This window comes from Chlorocebus sabaeus, chromosome 8 (genome assembly GCF_047675955.1).
Source record: "Chlorocebus sabaeus isolate Y175 chromosome 8, mChlSab1.0.hap1, whole genome shotgun sequence".
NCBI lineage: Eukaryota > Metazoa > Chordata > Mammalia > Primates > Cercopithecidae > Chlorocebus > Chlorocebus sabaeus.
The window spans coordinates 94,449,540-94,474,046 of NC_132911.1; the positions used below are offsets into that span (position 1 = coordinate 94,449,540).

The window sequence follows — 24,507 nt, forward strand, 5'->3', positions numbered from 1 at the left end:
TAAAATATTACCTTTTATTTTCTCAGGCACACAAGTGATTTGGATACCAATTATCAAGACATTTTACTGATTTCCCTTTAGAATGATCTATTTTAAATCTTCAGCCACCTTAGAAAACAGTTTGCAGCAATCACTTTGCAATTCATAAGTATCAGGTTAGAATTAAGTTGTGGAGTAAGTTAACAGTTTATGTTCAATATGTGAGGTTATTTGAACTCCTGAGTTTTAAATATCCTGTAGAACAGTGATTCCTCTCCCTTCTAATGGCTTTTCAGATTAAAGCAATGACTTTAAAAATTATATACTAAATACTTGATTACAACAGAAATTGGCCAACCTAAAAATCAGATGGTGTTATACTGAACATCATTCCAATATAGTGAGTAGCCTCTGGCTGAAACAAAATTCCACCACCAAGGCCATCAACTAGGTTAGTACTGTTTTTCCTGGGGTCTATGTAAAACTCTCCTTTTCTCTGCAAATGCTGCTTGGCTATGAACAGCATGGGTTTACCTGCACCAACCTGGCACACACCTAGTGACTTTCTCAAGCATTCTAAAGATATCTCTAGAGACAATAAATATTGACATATGTAAGTCACAGCACCTTTCTCAAGAACAGTCCAAATCAGCAGTGCACATTCACACACAGTGGGGATATGCTTGTACCTGCACCACTTAATTATAACAAGGGGAAATAAGAGTAACTAATGAACTTAATAGCTTCATAAGAAGAAAAATGTTTTATAGTAATACACCTGACCCTATCAGGCAAAAGCCACCTAAAAGGATTTGTAACTGGTTACAAAGTGCATCAAGGGAGAGAATGGCTGGCTCTGAATAAACCCACAGTCACTTCTGAACATAAAATACACATTCTAATGACAGAGAGTTGGTAATATTATTTTCACAAACCAAACAGTACAAATTTCAAGTTATTTCACAAATCAGATGATCAAATAAAAATGGACATGAATATACTTAGTAAATTAGTATATACACTTTTAAAAGGTGCTATTGTAAAATAACCTACATGACAAAATTTGGCAAAGAGTAAACAAAATCATTAACAGTAAACCAAAAACTATGTAAAACTTAAGAAAACGCCCAAAGAATTAAAAAAGAACACATCTTTCATAAGATTCAGAAATTATATACCATTTTTAAGTGTGCATTAAGCAACTTTATACTGCACTTTAACAGTCTGAGAAATTTGACATTTCTATAAATATACATGACTGGAGACATTTTATAAGTATATATGACTGACAGCAATATTTGGACAACATAAAAGTACCCTATAGATGTGTGTTGCTGCCATAAATCCGGGATACAGGATTAAAAATGGAGTAAATAAGGCATGGCAATGCTTTGCACGATTTATTGTGAATGCAACCTAAAAACCCAGCAACCAAATTCACCCATCAAGTAGCAGGACTGTAAGGGACTACTGTTTACTTGGATGCTGGAAATGCTGAAGAAAAGAAAAACCACAGCCATAGATTGGTATTTTAGAAACAGTCAATCCATACTATTTTAAGAAAAAAATGGATGATTTATTATATAAAATTAAGATTGGCAGAATACAGAAAAATTATTTCTTTTACCTTTACATATCTATTATAAGTACCAAGCAAAGTGTAACAATTAGAACTCATTACAAACTATCAAAAAGTATTCATTTGGTGAAATTATTCAAGTCACAAATGCTAAGTAAATAAATGCACTTCCAAATACGTGAAGTGTAAAACAAGTATGAAAATAGTGATCTTAAATAATGATTCTTTTCACAAAAACTAACCAACAAACCAGAAGCACACGAAAAAGACTGTCAGGTTAGACAGAAAAAAATAAATCAAATGTATTGTTGGTTGGGATTGTTAAACTAAAATCATTAAAAACCAGCAACTAGGATTCAAAAGAAAGAAAAAAGAAAAAGAAATGAGTAATTAGGACTCAAAAAAGAATAAGGGTATTACAATACTATATCTATTTTCCTACTATTAACAAGAAAGGAGGATTTGGAGGCCAATTATGTCCTGTAGACCCAGGTGCTCTCAAAGTATTTGCACTGAAGTCTTCTTGGTATGGACATATAAATGAACTTTACTGTTAGTCAAAGGTGAGAAAACTTACACATTATAAAGGAAAGGAAAGCAATTACACCTGATAGAGAAAAAAGATCACCCATTAAAATGAACAAATTCATTTCTAGCATAAGACTAAAATAATCTGCTTCCAAAGAATTCCTTTGTACTTTAGTAGATGAGGGCAAAGCTTTTACCATGATGAAAAGGCAAATGGGAGGTCTCTGATAAGTTGGAATCGTCATAGCAATAAAAGAGATACCTACCAGAAAATTTGCATTAATATCTATAATCTCATTTGTTAAAAAAAACTCATTAAGTTTATAATTAAACTATTTTAAAAATAAAATAAATGAATAATACATATGTACTATGAATCATATGCCAAATTATATTCTATAGTCATAAGTGCTATTAATAAATACATTTGATTCATGCTACAAGAGAAAGAATTGAGACAATTTCACATTTCAGAATTCCTGAGTCTTATCAGAGAAAAACAAGTACCAAAAAAACAAAGAAAATAAACTTACTTAAAGTAGGGCAAATAACACAAATTTGGGCATTAACTTAATATCATATTTATAGTTTTAAAGCTGAAGACTATGGGAACAATATATATGTACTTCATGAAATTATAAACATGTTTTTAAAGCTTGGTTTTTAAAAAAGGCGTTTTGATCAAACAAGGCCACCTGAGTGACATCTTCAATGATGGTAAGCCCACCATTTTAAACGAATAATATTTTTATTTAAAAGCCTAATTATTAATATAAAAAGGAAAAAAGTTTATTTTAACAAAATGTTTTAGTAAGATTGCAATGGGACAGCCCTTTGATGAAAAATCTAAGGAGGGTAAAGCCAATGTAAATGAATTAGAACAAGAGTTCTAATTTTGAGTCACTACCCACTAAATAATTTCCCTTTTGCTTTGCATATTACACAGTGAAAATAAACAGTTATTTTAAGAGCACTTCAGTCCCACAAGGTAGGATTTAAGCTTTGTGAATAGGTGTAAATGGCCCTGTAACAACATGATGCCTGCAAAAATACATTCCACTGAAAATTAATGTCTGTTCTCTAACTAGTAAGGAAATGGGAAGGTAAGTGGTCCCACTTAAACAATAAAACAAAACAAAACAATCCTTTCTGGAAAGGATTTTATCCTTTCTGGAAAGACTGTTTATCTGTTTATCCTTTCTGGAAAGACTACCAAAGCAAAGAACATCCAATAATATTACACATTTAAAACTGCATACTTTTACTCATCTTTACAAGTAGGAAATATGCATACAAACAACTCATGGGCTGTATAAATAAAGACACTAATCAGAAATAATATTTGGGTTATTTCTCTGTTCGTAAATACCCAGAAATAAAACAATTAAAAAACACTAAAGTGCAGACCTATAGGCCAATACAGGCATGATAAAGAGGTGCAGCCAAATTTGCATCTACATTTACACTTACATATCCAGAAAATGATTCTTGCTTTAAAAAAAAAAATTGTGCAATTTAAAAACGAGTCAGTTTTGTTTGTGCCGTAATACAATTAGTACTTGTCTCTGCCCACTAATGAAGTGACTGCTAGACCTTAGACAGCACACTAGGCTCTTGACAATCACATATCTCATTAGAATCATACAACATTGATTCCACCTCCAGAAAATGTTAGGGTCCTCTTGTTGTAGAATGAAGAGCCACTGGTATTTGGTTGATTGCCTTTAACCAGAGAGGACTTCAGTTCCATTTCACAAGCTACAATAGCTGCATTCAATTCCACTTGAGCTCGATGAACTACATAAAACATGAGGCCTATACTTATAATAATCTGTGAATAAAAATAAAACATTACAGTTATCAATATTTTATACAGAAAAAAAGAGATAAATAAATCCAATAAATATTTGGCTTAGAAATGCTTCAAACTGGGTGCTTCTCAAAGATGGTAGGTAAAAGGCTATACATTTTTAAATAATTTACATACAGTTATTGTTTATTCTTTCCTTTGCTGCTTCTCCTGGGAGTGGAGGACCGAAGTCTACAGATAACCATGACACGGTATTAGGAAAACACACATTCCTTTTGGTTCACTTGATACAAGCCAAACCTGTCTCTTTGTACCAAAAAGCTTTCTTCAAGGAATAAAAAATGTCTATAACAGAGGTAACAGCTGGCTAAACTTTGTTGGTATAATTAATGTATTATACCTTTGCATGACTATAAATGTCCATAGGTATTTCTAAGCCAACTTAGTGAGAAGCACTACCATTTACGATGAACTATCTGGTGCAGACAAAATTAAAAGTATTATGGACCACTTAAAAAAATGAAATGCCAATAAACTTCCAAAGAAATTAACAAGAGATTGTGAACAAGAAACTGCCTATACTTAGGAAAAAACAAAATCAGAGGAAAATACAATGATTATTTTAAAATGTTAGTCAAAGGGATACTAGAAAAAATAATCACACCGATCAAATTGAAAGTTAGGTTTCTAGTCTTAGCTTAGCTACTCACTAGTGATGTGATTTAGGGAAGCTTCAGTTTCTCATTGTCTAATAGGAAGCTATGGTCCCTCTGTACATTTTTCCTTTTTCCTCTTTTTTTTTTTTTTTTTTTTTGAGATGGAGTCTCACTCTGTCGCCCAGGCCGGAGTGCAGTGGCACAATCTCAACTCACTGCAACCTCCACCTCATGGGTTCAAGCAATTCTCCTGTCTCAGCCTCCTGAGTAGCTGGGATTACATGCATGCTTCCCATGCCCAGTTAATTTTTGTATTCTCAGTAGAGACGGGGTTTTACCATGTTGGCCAGGCTGGTCTCGAACGCCTGACCTCGTGATCTGCCCGCCTCGGCCTCCCAAAGTGCTGGGATTACAGGGGTAAGCCACAGCACCTAGCCCACTTTAACATTCTATGTACAATTCCTCAGAATGTCTAAGCAGTGTACATTTTCTAAATGAGTTTTATTCCAAAGTTCATTTATAAATCAGTTGTTTAGGACTTGGAGCAAATACAGCAGGTGTTATTTAATGTCCCAGCAAGTTTACAAAGGCTGCTGTAACCAAAAGTGATACTGAACTATAACACAATTTCAATGAAATCTACCCATAATTATAACATAAGCTTTATGGGGAAAGTATTTTAAATCCAAGTGCTGAGGGTGGTTGGGGAGGAGAAAATAGAAGCAGAGCATACTTGGGGTATGGTAAATGTGAGAGGGGAGGAACTTGGAACTTGCGCTAGGGGGTGCCATTAAATGAGTACCCATCACTCAGTAAAACTGTAAATAAGTTAGGCATCTTAAAGCTGGGTCTTTAAATTCTGTAATTGCTTTCTGTTAATTCTCTTAAAAGAAACAAGATATATTTACTGAAAACTCCTACGTTTGCTACATATCAATAAATGGAAACACCATTTAAAGAGATGAAGAAAATATTGGGGGGGAGTGCGTTGTGAATTAAATGCTACGTTCTGTTTTAGACATGCTGAATTCGAGGTGCCTGTTAGATATCCAAAAAAGTTCACAGATGTCAGGGAATGGGTCTGAAGCTATAGAAAGAGGACTGAGCTAAAGACAGTGCTGGGGAGTAGGATGAGGGTGGGGGGAGGATCTTTACCCAAATGCACATCTCAGCAACCATCAGAGTAATTGGATTTGCTGTTAAAGAAAAAAGTTTTCAGAGTAGGACTAGAAAACTTTTTGAAGCTAGAATCTTCAAAAACACATATAAGGGGTGAAAGGAAGAAGTTAAGCATAAGCCAGGCAAGTGGGAAAAAAAGTTAAGACACTGGTATCAAAGAAACTAAGGGAAGAGTGTTTTAATAATGAAGACACTGTCAAGAGTCTTAGACTGCTAACAGGTCAAGCTAGATGAGAACTGGAAAGTGCATCTCATTTAGAAAAGGTTACTGACAGCTTTAAAAAGAGCAGTTTGAGGGAAGGAAGTGGCAGGGCCACAGATAGCAAGGGTGAAATGGTTGTATCTTTAAGTGGGACTTTCCCAGCTGCACTTCTGATCCCAGGGCCTGATGATTTTGGACTGTCCCCCAACAAGCCCTCCCCATCTTCCTTAGCCAAGCGAAGTGTTAAAAGGATTTAGAAAATGGAAACAGAAAGTATGTTTCTTTTTAAACTTTTTAAAGTTTCCTTATTAAAATGAAATCAAAGAATCAAACACAGGCAGAAGGTCATGCGTCACACAGAAGACAGGCATCGCTTAATGCTAACTGGAAAGCAGGCTAAGCAGGAGCAGGAACATAAGAAGTTAACAGATTTCTTATATGAAAATTCAGGGTTTCTCAGTTGAAGGCTTCTGATTTTTCTGTTAAGCAAGAGAGGTAATCTGTTGACAATAAAGAAGGAAGCAGGTGAAGGAGTCAAAATTGTGAGAAGTGAAGATAGTTTAAAATAATTAACTATTTCAAGACAACAGCAGGGGAGTGAGAAGACAAAGGAGAGAGCTGGGATGTGGGGTAGTGTTGAGAAACTAGGTGAAGATTTGCAACCATGAGTTAAATATCAATCCGTTTGGTTACATGACTTCCCCAAAAGAATAGGGGCAAAGCAGATAAAACTTGGATTGTTTCAGTTGGTAGGTACATAGAAAAATAACAGGCATAGAAGAGTAACTAAATAGACCACAGAATCTAAGCTGGATTTCAGTACAGGTTGAGAATCCCTAATCCAGAAATTCCAAATCTCAAAGGCTCCAACCAAAAGTTTTTGAGCACTAACAAGATACTCAAAGAAAATGCTCATTCGAACACTTTAGATTCCAGACATTTGGATTAGGGATACTCAACAGGTAAGCATAATGTAAATATACTAAAATCTGAGGAATTTCAAAATCTAAAACATTTCTGGCCCCAAGCATTTCGGATAAGGGATAATCAAACTATACAAGAAATGGTTGTGGCTTCCTATGAACATTTATTTTGTACTGCTTTATTTTAGGCTGGCAGCCATAAAACTCAGAGGCAAATTTGTGGCTCATTTCTAGAAAATATGAGGAATCTCATGAATACACTTATTCTGCTAGCTTTAACCTAAGCTATCTTCTTATTCTTTTGTATATATTTTGTAAGCTGCATTAAATGCCCCCTGATACAAATTAAGCTGTAACTAATATCAATTAAATCAAGCAAGCGTAAACATGTCTTCACTTCTTTTCATAAATCCCTAGGCTAAGAAATATGTGATTTCCCCACTGTTTTGTACTCTAAGCTTAAATCTGCCAGCTGAATAAAAGAAGATTCTATAGTTTAAAAAGTACCATGAACTTCATTGACTATGGTTGAGTAATTTACTAAGACGCATAGAAAGTTTTAAATAGTAAAAGTTCTCTCCAAGCTATTAACAATGAGGGATTCTAATTACTCAAATGTAAAGTCACAGGGAAAAAATGTTTCAAATAGATTACTTATTTTCAGAAAACTAAAAAAAAAAATGCTTAATTTCATACTAAAAAAGTCTGAGAACGTGATACACATTAGATAATTTTACAGTACTGTAGGATGATCATAAATGTTAATTTATATACTGTGCTATAGATATAATGCATAGAAAGTTTAACTTTGTATGATTAGCGTGCTGTATTAATATAAATAAACCAACTGTAACATAAACATTTAACTTAGATTCAGATTATCTAAAGAAAATATAGCTCTGGGGAAAAAAGTAAAGAAAAAAACAGACTCTACATATCAAACATATTACAAAATTTTTCTTAAAGCAAGTACTCTTATTGATAAGTTTTATTTGGGCAATATTTCAATGTAAATATTCATGGTTTTACTTTATGTACTAAACTTGTACCTCGTAAGCACAAAGAAAATTAACTCTGGCTTTATTTTATCATAGTATTTTAAACACAATAGAGTCTCAAAAACTTGAGAATAATGCCACCAAAATTAAATCTGTAATATGATACCATATACTCAGTGACAGTTAAAACTAATAAGTTAAAAGACCAGTAAGTCTGGAGGACCATCTCATTAGTATTATTTGCTTAGAGGAGTATAGTGTTGTCCCATGTATCTGTGGGGTATCGGTTCCTGGATCCCCCCAGATTTCAAAATCTGCATATACTCAAATTCCTTACATAAAATGGCATGGTAGTTGCATATAACTTTTGCATATCCGTCCATATGCTTTAAATGATTTCTACATTACTTATAATACCTAATATGATGTAAATGCTATGTAGTTATTGCAATACATTGCTTTTTTGTGCTATTTTTTATTGTTATATTGTTATTTTTAATTTTTTTCCCAAATATTTTTAATCTGTAGTTGGCTGAATCCATGAATGTGGAACCAATGGATACAGAGGTCTGACTATATTCTACTGGTTTTGAGCATGAGCTCTAGAACCAACCACCTTGGTTCAAATCCTGGCTCTACCACTTATTAGTGGAGACTTTACAAGTTACTATCTAATGGTGTCTTTGTGAACCAGTTCTTGTGGATCAGAGACAGGAGGCTTGATTTACAGCACTTGCCATTTCCCATGGTGTAAATATTCCCATCATGGGCAATTTCAAGCTATCAATGTGATGTCACTGAATGCAGATTTGGGAAGAGATGCATAATAAATAACCAGCTCAAGATAATAAACATCTGTACCTCCTAGGGTTTTCGTAGGGACTAAATGGGCTTAAATATTTGGCATATAAAGCATGGAATAAAGGTTAACTATCATCATCATCTCACTAGTTCATGAAAAATTACGATTTTCTATTTTGTTAAATCTCAGGAATAAAATCAATTACAAATAAATTTTTAACTATTTCTGCATGCAAATTTAAAGGCTCTAAAGAAATTTGCCTACATGGCAGTATTTTCCTCTTTCATCAACCTCTTATGTAAAATTTTATGTGCCCCAAACTATATTACAATTTGCATGGTAATAATAATCCATTACACAAGTCTTATTTGGACTTGTAATAGAAAACCTTAGACATTTTTATGAGGTAATACTTTTTAAAACAAATCTTTTGTTTCACATCAAATTGTACTAGAAAGAAATTTACATTGTCAACATAATACTTTAAAAAATGCAAACAGGTGAGTTTCAATAATTTGAATATAAAGTAACAAGATAAACACTCAACTCTGCCCAATCTTACTAAAATTATTTTCTGGCACATTTCACACAAAGTCAAAATACAGTATTTGATTTGTGATGACTCTGAAAATAATCACTACAAAAATAATCTTACTTTTGTCATTCTTTTTTGCCTCTTTAAGAGGATTTTTCTGTATCAATTCAGTTCTGCACACTTGCATATATCCACACAATTAAAAAATTTTAATGTTGTCAAAATATGAGGTAGTACCAAAAGAACCAAGAAAAAAAAATCTAAAATGGAAAAACCCTCCTATTACTTTCAATGAAATCTCTCAAATCAGCAATGCCATACCAAAAGAAAAAGAGAGAAAAAAAGAGACAACCCTTGGCCTTAAACTCACCTGTAAACAAAAAACAAAATATCCACTAACACTCTGTTCTGCAATGACATCTTCCATTGTCCGCAGGGTGGTACCCAAGTAAGAATTCAGAAGCTGGGTAGGAAGCAGTCCAACCGAAGATGCCATCAGATAGTTGGGTAATGAGAGATCAGTAATCTAGAAGAGTAGATTAAAGGGAATGATTCATTACCAAGTAAAATCTCAATTCAACATAAAAAAATGTGTGTATAAGTCTAACTAGTGGTATTTCCTTGGGAAGGAGCTGACATCTTTACAACAGTATCCTGAATTTATAAAATGATTATAAAGAGAATACATGCAGAATATAGAATATTTAGAATGAAATAAAAGTAAATTTTAATATTCTATTATACTACCATCAAAAGATAATATTTGTGACTTTTTCTTTCATGTAAATAAAATCCACACGTAGATAACTTTGTAAAAACAGTTTTGTAAGTCTTCCTCATATCATTAAATATTCTTCAAAAGCATTCTTAAATAGCAGTGTGGTCGCTGGGCTTTGAAGCCAGACAACCCTAGAATGGCATTCTGGTGCTGAGAATTCAGTAAGCTACTCTGTTTCTAAATACTTGTTTTGTTTTGTTTGGAGACAGAATCTCGCTCTGTCGCCCGGGGTTGAGTGTAGTGGTGCGACCTGGGTTCGCTGGAACCTCCGCCACCTGGGTTCAAGAAATTTTTCTGCCTCAGCCTCCCAAGTAGCTGGGCCTACAGGCGCACGGCGCCACACCACTACTTCTTTTATTTTTTTTTGAGACACAGTCTTGCTCTGTCGCCCAGGCTGGAGTGCGGTGGCAGGATTTCAGCTCACTGCAAGCTCTGCCTCCCCAGTTCATGCCATTCTCCTGCCTCAGTCTCCTGAATAGCTGGGACTACAGGCGCCCGCCACCACGCCCGGCTAATTTTTTGTATTTTTAGTAGACATGCGGTTTCACCGTGTTAGCTGGCGTGGTCTCAATCTCCTGACATCGTGATCCCCCTGCCTCGGCCTCCTAAAGTACTGGGATTACAGGCGTTACGTCACCGCGCCCGGCCCTACTTTTTTGTATTTTCGTAGAGACAGGGTTTCACCGTGTTGCCCAGGCTGGTCTTGAATTCCTGAGCTCAGGCAATTCGCCCACCTCAGTTTCCCAAAGTGCTAACTATCAGTTTTTTCATTTGTAAAATGAAAATCATCACCAGCTTAGATGGCTGCTGTTAGGATCAGAAATATTTCTAAAGTATCTAGGAAATACCTGGCATATGACTGACACTCAAAAAAGGTGAAAATTATCATTATTATGCAATTATACTACCATTGTCTGAATGTAGCACGATTTAACCGCTCCTACTGTAGAATATTTACATTGCTTCATTTTTTGTATATATGTAATTACATTTATTTTTGGCTATTATTAAAAAATTCTAAAATTATGATGACATCTTTTGGATATTAACCTCTGTGTTAGGCAACATCTAAAATATTCCTAATGACCTGATCTCCTGGTATTCATGTCCTTGTGTGATCCCTTCGGGCTGGACCTCGTGCTTACTTCTAGCAAACAGGCAAGAGCAGAAGTGAGGAGATGTCACTTCCAAAATTAGGTTACAAAAAGAATAGGACTTCCACTTTTTCCTCAAGCAAGTAAGCTGCCATGCTCTAAGTAGTTCCCATGGAGAGACCCACGTGGCAAGGAACTGATGTGTTCAGTCAATAGCTAGCAAAAATAGCCTGGAAAAATAGCCAGTCAATAGTCCGGAAGTGAATCCTGCCCCAGTCAAGCCTTAAGATGACTGCAGCCCTGGCCAAAACCTTGACTGCAGCGTTGTGAGGGATCCTGAGTCATAGGCACCCAGTTAGTTGCAGAGGAATCCCTGACCCAGAGAAATTGTGAGACAATAAATGATTGTTTTAAGCTACTAAGTTTTGATCTGATATACAGCAATACATGACATATGTATCTTAACTCTGGTAGGATAGATCACTAGAATTATTGGTTCAAATAGTAAAAAACTTAATTTTCCAAAATGTTCACAATGATTCAACACACCTGTCAGTATGTGATACATGAACGCATCCATTGTCATACTGTTACCAACTGTAAATATTAAATTTTAATCTTTCTTATTTCGATAGGAGTAAAAATGATGTTTCATCATTATTTAATCTGTACTATTTTAAAATTTATAGTGGCACATTTTCTATATACATTTTTTATTCACATTTCCTTATGGTTTATTTGTTCACATTTGCTCTTTTTTATTGGGATGTTAAGTGTTTTTCTTATTTGTAAGAACTATTTATATAGTGAGGGCAACCTGTTGTCTATTATATGTGGCATATAGGTTTTGCTAAAGTGTCCTTTATCTCTTAATTTTATGTTTTGACATACAAATGTTTTTAAATTTTTACATAATAAAATATTATCTATTTTGTCCTCTTATTTTTCCATTGTATTTAGCTTTAGAAAGTGTTTTAAGAGTCTATTGTTGATTTCTACCTATATATTTCTTCTGATTATGTTTTTCTTTTTAGCATTCACCACTTATTCCTTCCAGAATTTATTCAAATTCAAGGTGAGGATATAACCTGATCCCTCCCCTTTCCCAATAGCCAATTTTCCCAGCATTAGATACTAAATAATCAATAACTTCTCCATTGACTTATTATGTTTACTTTAGTAGAAATAAAAGTTATTTTATATAAAAAGGGCTTATTTGGAGCTCTAAAACTGTCCATTTATATTTAAAATCTGGTATAGAACTAAAACATTGGTGTCTCAAATCTTGTACTGAAACTAAATTGTAATAAAGACTACCAGTTAATACCTGGCAAGGAATTTCCCATTCTATTCAAACTTCTTCATTGTGTTTCTTTTAAAAATGGCCATAACTGTTCTCAGCCATATTTATTCTTGCAGATCATTCTATCACTCAAAAAAAATGAGTTAATTTTATACTGGGATTAAGGCAAATCTACAAATTAATCTGGATAGACCTGAAATCTCTATAATATTAGGTTTTCTTATCCAGAAATTTTTCTATAATTACTCAAAATCTTCTTTTATACCTCTTACTAAAGTTTGGTCACTTTATTCACGTATCCCATGCATTTCTTATTAGTTTATTTCTAAGCATTTCATGTTGTTATTGTTACCACTACTATTGATTTTCAAAGTAACTTTTCCACACCCCCATCTGAGTATTACTGGTATGTAAGAAAGCTACTGGCCACTTTATTAAACCTTTTTACTAACTTTAAAATCTGATATTTTAAACAGCTATAGGTGACTCTACAACTATTAATACAACCTAATCTAAAAATCATTTCATATTTTCAATAAAACTACATTCAACTCTATTAATAGATAATGAACTGGAGATGCATTACTGCTGATTTGGAAAGAATATTACAGTGACTGGTTGTTAACAATCCACCTTATCGATCACTGACTCAATAACTGCTAATGCAAGATGCTCCAAGAGGTGCTTGGAAGAGATAAAAAGACACAGTGCCTACCACTGATGGATTTACACACTGACAAGTAAACATAAACTACCTGAGAAACAGGCAGAATGGGGAGCACTGAGAAGGACTACATGCTGAGCATTAAAGAATAAAGGATGAAAATTAATTGTAGAAGTGGAAGCCAAAGGGTAACTTTTTGGGAAAAGAGGGATTCAAGGCAGACACTGAAAGCCTAGTATGAGTTCGGCAAGCAAAGATAGATAGGATGAGGAAGGCAGGTGTTCCAAGAAGAGAACGAACAAAAGATGAACAGCTTCTTCCAAATTATTTTATTTATGTATTTATTTATTTATTTATTTTTGAGACGGAATCTCGCTCTGTCGCCCACGCTAGAGTGCAATGGCAGGGAAAGTACAGAATGTATTCATAAAGTTGGCAGCACAGCTAGGATTGTCTATAGGGCACACACAAAGAAATCGTGTAAAATAAAGACAGGAAAACTAGATGGGGTGATACATGTTGGGACCTTAGATAAAAGAGGAAGGAGCCTATACTCAGAGGAAAGGTACCAGGGAGTCTAGTCAAAGAATGATGTGAATGGAGCTAAGCTGAGCAAGGTTCCTTCTTCAATTTAGAGCACTTATAGGAGCAGAGAACTTTCTTTAGAATAAACATGTCAGATATAGAAAGTAAGAACATAAGACAAAAATGAATGTTATAAAAATTACATTGCAGTTAATAACAAAACATTACATATTATGGAAGTTATCTTTAAAATAAATATTTCAGTTCAGAAATTTCAGAATGCAACACTTCTGGCCACAACCTTTACTTTTAAATGTAATGAAGTTTCTCTAAATAGAACACATAATTGACATTCACAGATGACATCAATAATATTCAAATGGGTAATTTAAGAACAGATTTCATAAATCTGAAACAACTCTATCACTCAACAAGACCGTCACCCATGCATAAACTGCATAAATTGAAGTTTATCAAATCTTTCATAACCAAACCTTACCCTTGGGAAAAAGTGTTATTATACATACATATAATTTTAGTTAATAATCGTAAATATTTTTGCTGGAGTGTTCAATGCTTTAACCAATGGAGCAACACAGTAACATACATGTACACAGGTTTTAAACTATTAATAACTTTATTAAAGATGAACAGCTTCTTCCAAATTATTTTATTTTATTAATTTATTTTGAGGTAGAGTCTCGCTCTGTCACCCAGGCTGGAGTGCAATGGCACGATCTTGTTCTCACTGCAACCTCCGCCTCCCAGGTTCAAGCAATTCTCCTGCCTCAGCCTCCTGAGTAGCTGGATTACAAGCGTGCACCACCACACCTGGCTAATTTTTGTATTTTTAGTAGAGACAGGGTTTCACCATGTTGGTCAGGCTGGTCTTGAACTCCTGCCCTTGTGATCCGCCCACCTCAGCCTCCCAAAGTGCTGGGATTACAGGCGTGAGCCACTGCGCCTGGCCTATTTTAATACGGTATTTCCTATAAGCAAAAATTTTACTCAGAATTTCCATCTAGCTCAGTCTTTGACAAACATATTTGGAATACTTGTTTCCACAAGGAGATGCATCCAGCCTTCTCTCCGCAGTCTTCAAGTACCAAAGTTCTAAAATTTTGTCTCCTTGTTTTACTTTGTAGAAAGACATTAAACATGAGCCTAGATCAATACCACTGGAATTCTTGCCTGCAAGTACCCCGGCATTTTAGCTCAGGATTTGTATTCCAAATCAAAGAACCCCTAGATTTCTCTACCTAGGATATCAATGCTATCTTGCTAGTTAGTGTCCGTGATGAGATACCACAGCGAGAGTTTAAGGGATGGCAAACACCACCTGACTGCTATCTTCTCATGTTTTAAAAACTCTAGAAGCACTATAAAAGTATATATCCTTTATTCCCAGAGGTACATGATATACTTGAAGATGTGATTCACTTAACATGGGGTTAACATGTAGAACATCATTTCACCACTATACCAAATAGATCCTGAAAACAAAGAAGTATTCCATCTGGGAGGGAAAAAATAAATGAGAGAAAAAAAAAAAACCTGTAATTCTGAAGAGCAAGAGCTGATTCACCTCTGAACATGGCATTTTTGGAGCTGACAACAGAGAACCTCCGTCTTTAGATCTATCACTAGGACATTCACTGAAGCTGGGGCTGTGGTCGGTCCTCTTAGGCAAAGCACCAAGCACAGCTCTCAGGAAACCTGACCCAACTCTTTTGCTTTCTAAGATTATAGCTGTTTACACAATGTTTTTACCACTTTAATTTAACCCACCAAGAAACTTTGTTTTTACATAGACTATCCTGGCATGGATGTAATAAAGTATATAAAGGTGACCTGTATTGAGAAGACCTCAAATTTTATGTGCAGCTCTGTGAATCTAGCATTCATTTTGGCAAATTATACCTTCCTGTACAGACGTGTTGCTTGGTATTTGGGATGCTGCTTATTAACAAAATTACTGTTAAAATATTATAAATTCCAATTAAAATATATTAAATTACATTATATAGGAAAAAATCATGAATCACTATAGAAAAAAATCATGAATCCCTAAGACTGTTAAGAAAGGATTGGTCAAGAGAAATTAAAATGACCAGTTTGGTCTTTTCATCTAATTAATATTTACTGATAAAGTATTTTACTGTATATATCCCCAAAATACTTCCTACTAATATTTCAGAAAAATTGGGGAAGAGATGGCCGGGCACAGTAGCTCCGCCTGTAATCCAAGCACTTTGGGAGGCCAAGGCGGGCGGATCACGAGGTCAGGAGATCGAGCCCATCTTAGTTAACACAGTGAAACACCGTCTCTACTAAAAAATAAAAAAAATTAGCCAGGCGTGGTGGCGGGCGCCTGTAGTCCCACCTACTCGGGAGGCTGAGGCAGGAGAATGGCGTGAACGCGAGAGGCGGAGCTTGCAGTGAGCTGAGATCTCGCCACTGCACTCCAGCCTGGGCGACAGAGCCAGACTCCGTCTCAAAAAAAAAAAAAAAAAAAAAAAAAGAAAGAAAGAAAGAAAATGGGGAAGAGAGAAACAGAATTCATAAATGGCAACTATTTTTCACTCTCAGAAAATCAAAACTTTAAAAATCAGTTTAAAGAAAAACGTTAACTGCATATTCTCTTTCCTTTGCTCCTCAAAATACCTCTTCATCTTTTCTGTGTTCCCAAACTCAGCAGCCGTAGCTGGAAACCTTGTCAGTCAGGCACACAGCGAATTCCTCATTTCCCTCATCCAATATCTACTATCTCTTGTCAACCGCACCTTCTCTGGGGAAATCTATCCACCGTCTGGGCCTATTCCTAATTCAGTCTCCTCTCCGGTCCTGACACACAGACTACCCCACTCACTACCTATGCTAACTCCTGCAGAAATCTTTTTAAAAAGTGAGCCTAATCCTGCTTAAACTCCCTCCTACTGCCATGAGGTTCTTCACAGCACAAAGTGCTTCATGATCTGGCCTCTGAGCATTTCACACATCCTGTCACACTATGTCCCAGTCACATCAAAATTGTCTCAGTTCCTAGAACACTACTCGCTCCCCTTTCCCTCTGGGCCTTTCTACATTGTTCCTTCTGGGGAGTACAACAAGCACATCCTTCTTTCCACTCCATTTACTCCGAAAACTCCTACACTGTCTTTCACTACTCAGTCATCAATTACTCTAGGAAACCTTCCCAGATGCCACAAGCCTTTTAAGTGCTTTCAAGTGCTCTGACAGAAACTATACTTCCCTGTCCCCTTTGCACTGGAGAACAACTGAAGGTTTCGCCATTTGTTTGCCCCTCAGTCCTTTCCCAAACTATAAATTCTGTGAGGAAAGGGATCTGCCTGTCTTGGTCCTCATTGTGTCCCTAGATCTTAACAAATGCCTACTATATATTAGGTGCTAAATATATGTTTATTGGAGGTTGGATGTATCAACACCAACAATGTTTTATTTATAAATATGGAAACCTAGAGTAGTTGCCAGTTTATAAACAAGTTGGAATGCAAAGTCCATTTTTAATTGGATTTTCAGAAATTAAGAACACTCTACCAAGCACACAGAAAAAATGTTATAAATGAAAATTAACTTATTTTCAGCAAAACTTACACCATGATTTACCTAGAATGCTATTTCTCCATTGGAATGCTACCACCTCAAGGGAGAGACTTTATTTTATTCACGGCTACACCTCCAGCATTTAAAACAGCAGCAGGCACATACTAGGCACCTACCAATTATTTACTGAATGAATACTAAAAATATTTCCAGAAACCTCCAAGGTGAACCTAACGTCAAGGCTAAGACCCTCTCGTTAGGGTCTCTCAAGCAACCCTGAGAGTACTGAAAAAAGTCTTGCTACTGGAGGAAAAAAAAAAAAAGAACGAGGCCATAGCAGTGCTAAGACCCTACCCTAACAGCTAGAGAGGGCTTCAGAGTAAAGAGATTTCTACTGACAGAAATGGTTAGGTCAATGTCTGTCTATGACACAGAAGCATCTTCATATATGCAAGCTTTTTCAAGAGTTCACTGTCCCTAAATTAGGAACTGCTTTTAATGGCTCCCAAATATCTTAGGGAGGGGTCACCAATTTATCTGACAATTTGGTTTAACCACCCTTCCACCCTCCCACACGCATACACACAGAGGTCTTGAATCTTCCCCCAAGGGGGGAAAAATGTGTATCTTATTGTACACAATTTCTGGAACACAAGTTGAAAAGATTTTCTTCATACAATCTGACATACTATAGGTTTATTATTTGTACTAAAAAAATGTATCATATGCCTTCTATATATATCTAAGGCCCAGTTCTAAGCAGGAATAAAAAAGATACAAAGATAGAAAACTACAGCTGACTATGCAATCATTAAAAGTCATGTTGCAATACATGTAATGACAAGATGTTCATTACATCAAGTAAAAGAAGGTCACAAAAATCATTAACTCAATATTATATTAAAAATACATATCAATAAAATGCAAAAGAGAAAAATAAACACTAAAATGCTAAGGACTTTTTTCTTTGTACTTGCTATACTTTTCAAAGTTTTTACAATGAATACATATAGACAGAAAAAACAAATATTGTTAAAATACGTTTTAATAACCTCTTTGCTTTTAAACACATTTTTTTAAATCTAGAAAGGGTTAATAAAACATACTGTATATACATTAATATAACAGGCTAGAGATATAGAATAGTGAATTATAAGCCTACATATGACACAAAAAAACGCAGAAGCTGATGAGATAACTAAAGACACACAAAGAGGGGAAAACAGTTTCAAGGAAATAAAGGTCAGCTGCATTCAGTGGTATTCTGAGGTCTCAGGATGTGTACTGAGATGACATTACACAACTTGGTCATCCTATCTGACCCTTAAGGGCCAGACTCCAACTCTTTCAAAACACAGACTGCATCTGCCTTTCTATTTTGCCTGAACTGTACCACTGGCAGCAAATCATTACACTTTACTAGTAAGAAGAAATCATCATTACATACACTGATACAGTGACAAGTATTACAACTATCATATCTTTATCTGAATCTATGGCTATATCTACAGCACAGAATAAGAATTTAAGAAAATAAGAAAACATTACAGAATAAGAACTTAAGAAAATGAGAAAATGTGTATTTTTATAACACACACTATCACTAAACTGTTAAAAAATAAAATGTAATGTTACATTGTTGCTCAGAACACTTGTCTTTTTAAAAGCAAACTCTGACCTAATCTATACCCTCTCATTTTGCAAATAAGGAAAACTGGAGGCCAGAATCATTAAATGACTTCACCAGGGCTACAAAGGAGCTAAGACAGAACCAGAAGACCCCACAGCATAAGCTAAGATACTACACTGTATTTGTGGTCTCAGAGTCATTTGCCAAAAACTTTTCTTTAGTTGTAATAAATTTCAGTTCAAATACAAACTAAATTACTAAAAGTAATTTATCTTCTTGATAACTCAATGCAAACTCTAGGAAACCTTGAAAAACAGTTATATCTGCTTAAAGTTATAATGACATCCTTCACTATTATTATTTCAGTCAGTACCAGTTTCACAGCTCCCTGGCTCCCTCCAAAACAAAGAATCTATTTGTTGCTTCAAACCTATGGTGGGCTCACATAAATAACCAAGTAATTGGTGGTTTGGTAACAAACAATTCTATAAAGCAGTTCACTAAGAAGTGAGCCACAGTGATGGGTAAGGTCTTACACTTTTAAATTTACTAATTTCTATTTTGTTTGCATTTTACACACAATACCCATTGATTGCTTTTGTTTAAAAATTTTTTCTGTTAAATAAAAATATAAGATATATGTGAGAAATTAAGGGCCTCTTCCTACAGTTGCAGGGGCTCAGGCTTGGTAGCTGTTTTGTTGCTGTGACTCTAAGGCAGAAAAAGTTGGCAAACTTTTTCCATGAAGCACCAGGTAGTACACAGTTCAGGCTCTGTAGGTAGTAGGGTCTGTAGTAACTAGTCAATTTGCCATTTTGGATTAAAAGGAGACACACATAGCACACACATAAGTGAGCACAGCTGTATTCCAATAACACCATTTACAGATGCTGAAATTTGAATTTCATATAATTCTCATGTACATGAAATATTCTTGTGCTATTTTTTCCAACCATTTAAAAATGGAAGAATCATTCTTAGCTTGTATGCCATACAAAATTGGGCTGTGGTTTTCTGACCCCTGCTCTAACATCTGGGATGACACCTAAGTCAACTGTATAGAACCTTACCCAGTCCTCCATAATGTCCGATATTCAAGGTGCGCTAGGACAAGTATTCTACAACTGGAATCAGGATGTGTCTGGGAAATCCAGCTCTTCTTGGACCAACACTAGTACCCTGGGTAAGTTAATGACTCTAAACATTTACTAACTGTGTAATCTTAGGCAAGTTATTTCACCACTGTGCCTCAACTGCCTCAGCTATATGATGAGGATCATGGCTGAAATGAACAGTAAATAAGTTATGAGTGCATGATTAAAGAGTGCCTGGCAATTAGTTAAGTACAATATATGTATTTGTTAAATTTTTTAAAAAAGTAGCTCAGTTTCAGTATCCTCATTTTGGAATGCAGAGGATGGTGAGAAAGAAATAGCAAATAATGAGCAAATTATATATTTTATCACAGCTCTGCAGCATGTATTATTAAACACATCTCACAACAGAAAGTATGGCTCAAAAGAGTAACTATAACTACTTCAAGATGACACTGTAAATGTTGGAACCAATCTGATTTCAAGTTTCTAGTATGTATGGGAGAAGGGGAAAAAAAATGGTTCAGAGGAGATAAGTAAGGGAAAGCGCCTTTCCTTCTTCCATATGTTATCCTTTACAATCAGCTCCTGCTTCTAAAATGTGAATACAACTACCTCCACCACTACAAATAATAATAACACTTAACAATTACTGGGAAGTGACTATGAGCCAGACAAAATACTTAATGCCTTCACAGTATCAGCTTTTTTAAGCCTCATAACTCTACTTCATTTTACAGATGAGGAAATGGAGAAGGCCAGATGGCACGGACTAATTCAGGATCATCTATTTCCAAAGCCTGGGCCTCTCATGACCACTACACCTAGCTTCTTTGAGGTAAGCCCAGATGAATTTCTCTAATTATGGGCACAAAAAAAAAAAAAAAAATGAGTTTTAACTGGAATTTGTGTTTTTTTTTTAAAAAAAGGATGATTTCAAAGATAGGGAGGGATGTAGCAAACACAAGAAATATGCCTAGAAAGGGGGCAGCTATGGTCAGCAGGAGGGGTATGAGGTGGAGAGGGTATATGAGGAGGCAGAATGGAGTTCTAGAAGGCAGAAAGGAAAGTCAGACTAAAACTAACATCAGCCTTAAGTAAGCTTTCTTTTCTTTCACATATCCTGGGTGAATTCAGTAAACTGTTTTAGTTGAAAGGACTACTTCTGTAAGCAGGCAGTTCAGGACAATAGGTATAAACAGGACATAACAGACCATATCCAGTGGCTTCACAGCCCACCCTGCTATGGCTATAAGTAAAAACTTTACAGTGAGATGCACCATATCAGCTGATCCTGGGTTCAAACCCTAGCTCAGCCACTTGGTAGGTGGGTGACTGAAGAAGTTCCTGGATGGTTGAGCTTCTGTTTCTTTCTCAGTGAAATGGTGACAATAATACCTATTGCAAGAGGCCATTTTTTTTTCCCCCTTCTTTTTTATGGACCACAAAACGTTAAATTCAGAGTTGTCCTTTGTCAAGCTCGGTTTCAACTACATGATTACCTTAAATTATTACCAAGTACAAAATACAACTTCTTAGTCACATACTTAATATGTAACAGACATAATCAAAAGAAAAGCCTACCTTATTGTCAATCAGTAAATACATAATGAGCCCTTACTATTTACCCATGACTATACCCGGCATTAAATATATATTGAAGAAATGAAGAGGTGGTGGGTTGAGACCCTACCATCAGACCATGGTTCAAAATCTGACTCTACCATTAGTTTAGTACCTTGGTGACCTTGGGTCATAACAACAGAAACGGCAAAAGCTAACACATGTTTGTTAAGCCAGGCTCTGTTGCATGTATTCATCTCATGTAATCTTCTCAATAATCCTATGGAAGTAGGTATCATTACTTTCCTTATTTTACAAATAAGAAATTGAAGCACAGAGAGAATAAACAACTTGCCCAAAGTCACTAGACTCTAAGCAGACGGCAGGAATCCACAGCACCAGCCCTGTGCTCCTAACTAGTAGACACTGGTCTATAATATGTGCATAATCAACTTCTGCAGGGCTGGTTTAAGGATCAGAAATATGTGGAAAGAGCCTAGGATAGTAGTTGGCATGCAGTAGGTGGACAGGAAAAGGCCCAAGGATACATGCTATACTGAAACACAAACTAACAATCAATCTATTCAGGTTCCTTAGCCTAACCTTCTTTCAAAGTTCTGAGATAGTTTATTTATTATTACCCAAGACTGGATCAAAGTTCAAGTTTATATTTCATACTATAGGAGGGTATGAAAAAGAAATTTAAGACTATACCAAACTACTGCTAACACTAAACTTTATCTCTACAGAAAACCGCTTATCTGTTTCCACTGCCTCTACCAAATACCATTATAGTCATTGCTGCTGTTGCTTGGAATCAAGAGGTTTGCAGAAGGCATTTAAAACAAAAAAAAAAAAAAAAAAAGGAAAGATTTTAATTTCATCACAAAGAGGTAGATTGGTTAGAATTATTCCTAATTCAAAACAAAATGAGAACGTTTCCAGAGACTAACAATGATTTACTTTTTGAAACAATGCATCAGAATCACTTAAAATACATCAATTCCTATGGTTTTGAGTGCAATTATCTTTTTACTTCAGTACAGTTTTCTTTAAGTCTAGCTGAAGGGTTGAGTTCCTGGGAATCTACATAAACGCTTGGTAGTTTAGAATAATTGAATTTGGGGAACACGGTAATCTACTTTTTTAAGTCCTTCACTTTATAAAAGAGAAAAGTGAAGCCAGACAGGGTCAGTAATTTGATCCAAAGTCACAAAGTTTGTGAAGACCAGATTCCTTTCTTCCAGTAAAATGATCTCTTCACTAGCAGTGTTTCTATCCTAAATCAGTTGCATGGAGATGCACACTAGCTATAAAAACCTGGGCAAGCAAAACATATGAATACAAGCACAGAAAAGAGTCTATAATGGTGCATATATTGAAGAAAAATAAATGCTAATTGAGCAAAAGGTTATCTGTTCTATTTTATTCACCGCCCTGCGATTTCGAAATGAAGTTCCTCCAAAGAAAGATAAACAGTAGCATTTTCTCCTTTACATCGCATTAAAGCACAATTACTTGAAGAAGAAAAAGCCCATTACAAATTTAGGAAACTCCAAAATTCGGAGTCTGCAACTAGCTCCTCCACTGTTTACTGAAACACTTCCTTCGGTCTATGTTGCTAAAAACTTGAATCAGAACCCTGGATGTATTTATGCAAGCAAGAGAGAAAGCTAAAAACCTGAAGCTTTCCTCCCTAAATGTTGCCAAAGCTGCTACAAAAGATGACAAGTATTAAAGATGGGCATTTCCATTCATGTCCCTGCATGCCCACTGTTAAGAGGGCTTTTCATTTTTAATTACGTTCCCATCCCGAAAAGGAACATTAGTTTTTTTATCTAACAAACTGTCTTTCGAGACTCCGCGTTAGGTATGTTTTATGTGTATGACAGATTTCCCAGGGTGCGATGGAAAGTAATTGTAACTCCTGCCCTCAATGTCACTTCTCTGCTGGTGTTTATCTGATAGAGCGCCCTCCTAGGGCCGCCACAAGACCGCTCAAAAACAGACTTGGAGAGGGATAGGCCAGCGGGACCCTACTTACCGAAAACACTGCATTCTGAAGCCCAAAAGGTATGGGGGTCAGTCTGGCCAGCGCCACCACTTTCAGGCCGCTTCCTCCCTCCACGACGCGAATAACGGCGCTCAGCTTGTCGCTGCTCTGGATCCTGGCGGCCACCCAGGCAGTGAGCAACCGCTTGCAGACCACATGGGCGATGAAGGTGCCGATGAGGACGCCCACCACCATCAGACCCATGCCCAGCACGAAGCCGTACAGGTAGCCAGCGGCCACGTTGAGCACGATGTAGCCCCAGCCGCAGGGGAACGAGACCACGATGAAGCCCACGACGAAAAGCAGGACCCCTAGCAGCGAGTCAAGGCTCTCCACCCACAGCAGGAGGTGCTGAAGGTAGCGGCGGACCAGGGCCAGGGAAGCGAAGCACAGGGCGGCCAGCACGCAGACCAGCACGAGGCTCCGGCACCAACAGGTGCTGCTGAGGCAGCAGCAGCGCCAGTTTCTCACCTCGGCCACGCCGACCACCACGCCGCCGCCGCTCCCGGGGCAGCCCGCCAAGGCCCCGCCCGGCTCCGGCAGCTCCGAAGCCGCTGGCGGACCGTGGCGCTCCAGATAGGCGCCGAGCAGGGCGCCCGAGGCCGCCGCCGCTGCTGCCGCCGCGCTCGCCCCGCCCCCTCGGGGAAGGCGGTCCGCCAGGCCGTCCCCGCCCGCACCCCGCGGCAGGGCCCAGCGGGCAGGCAGCTCTGCAAGGCCCGGGAGGGCCGCGTGCTGCAGCAGCCGGGGCAGCGCCTGGAGCAGGATCCCGCCCGGGCTCCGCATCCCTCGGCCCGGCGCGGGCCCTCAGCCGACCAGCCCCTCCGCCGCGGCGCCTGTTAGGCAGCTGCCCTTCATGGCGCCCGGTTCGCCCGGCCTCGACTCCCTGCGTCCGCTCAGGGGGTGGGAGACAGCCCGGACAAGGGCGCCGAGTCAGCGGAGGAGCGACGGCCGGGCGGAGTGAGGAAACTCCCGCCCCAGCGCCCACGGAGCCCACTCCGGCGGTGCCCGCCCCTTGTCGGCCAGAGGGGCGGGGCCGCGGGCGCTCGGG

At 37.2% G+C, this 24,507-nt stretch overlaps 1 protein-coding gene across 1 annotated transcript; it reads right to left on the bottom strand.

The window, feature by feature from the left end:
* On the bottom strand, positions 1 to 24,356 carry TMEM64 (transmembrane protein 64). Its single transcript, XM_008001048.3, has 3 exons — positions 23,451 to 24,356; positions 9,562 to 9,717; positions 1 to 3,917 (listed from the first exon to the last, which is right to left on the bottom strand). Exons 1-3 carry the CDS (start codon positions 24,240 to 24,242, stop codon positions 3,726 to 3,728), a joined length of 1,140 nt encoding a protein of 379 aa, XP_007999239.2. The 5' UTR covers positions 24,243 to 24,356; the 3' UTR covers positions 1 to 3,725.
* Between the last annotated feature and the right edge of the window lie 151 nt (positions 24,357 to 24,507).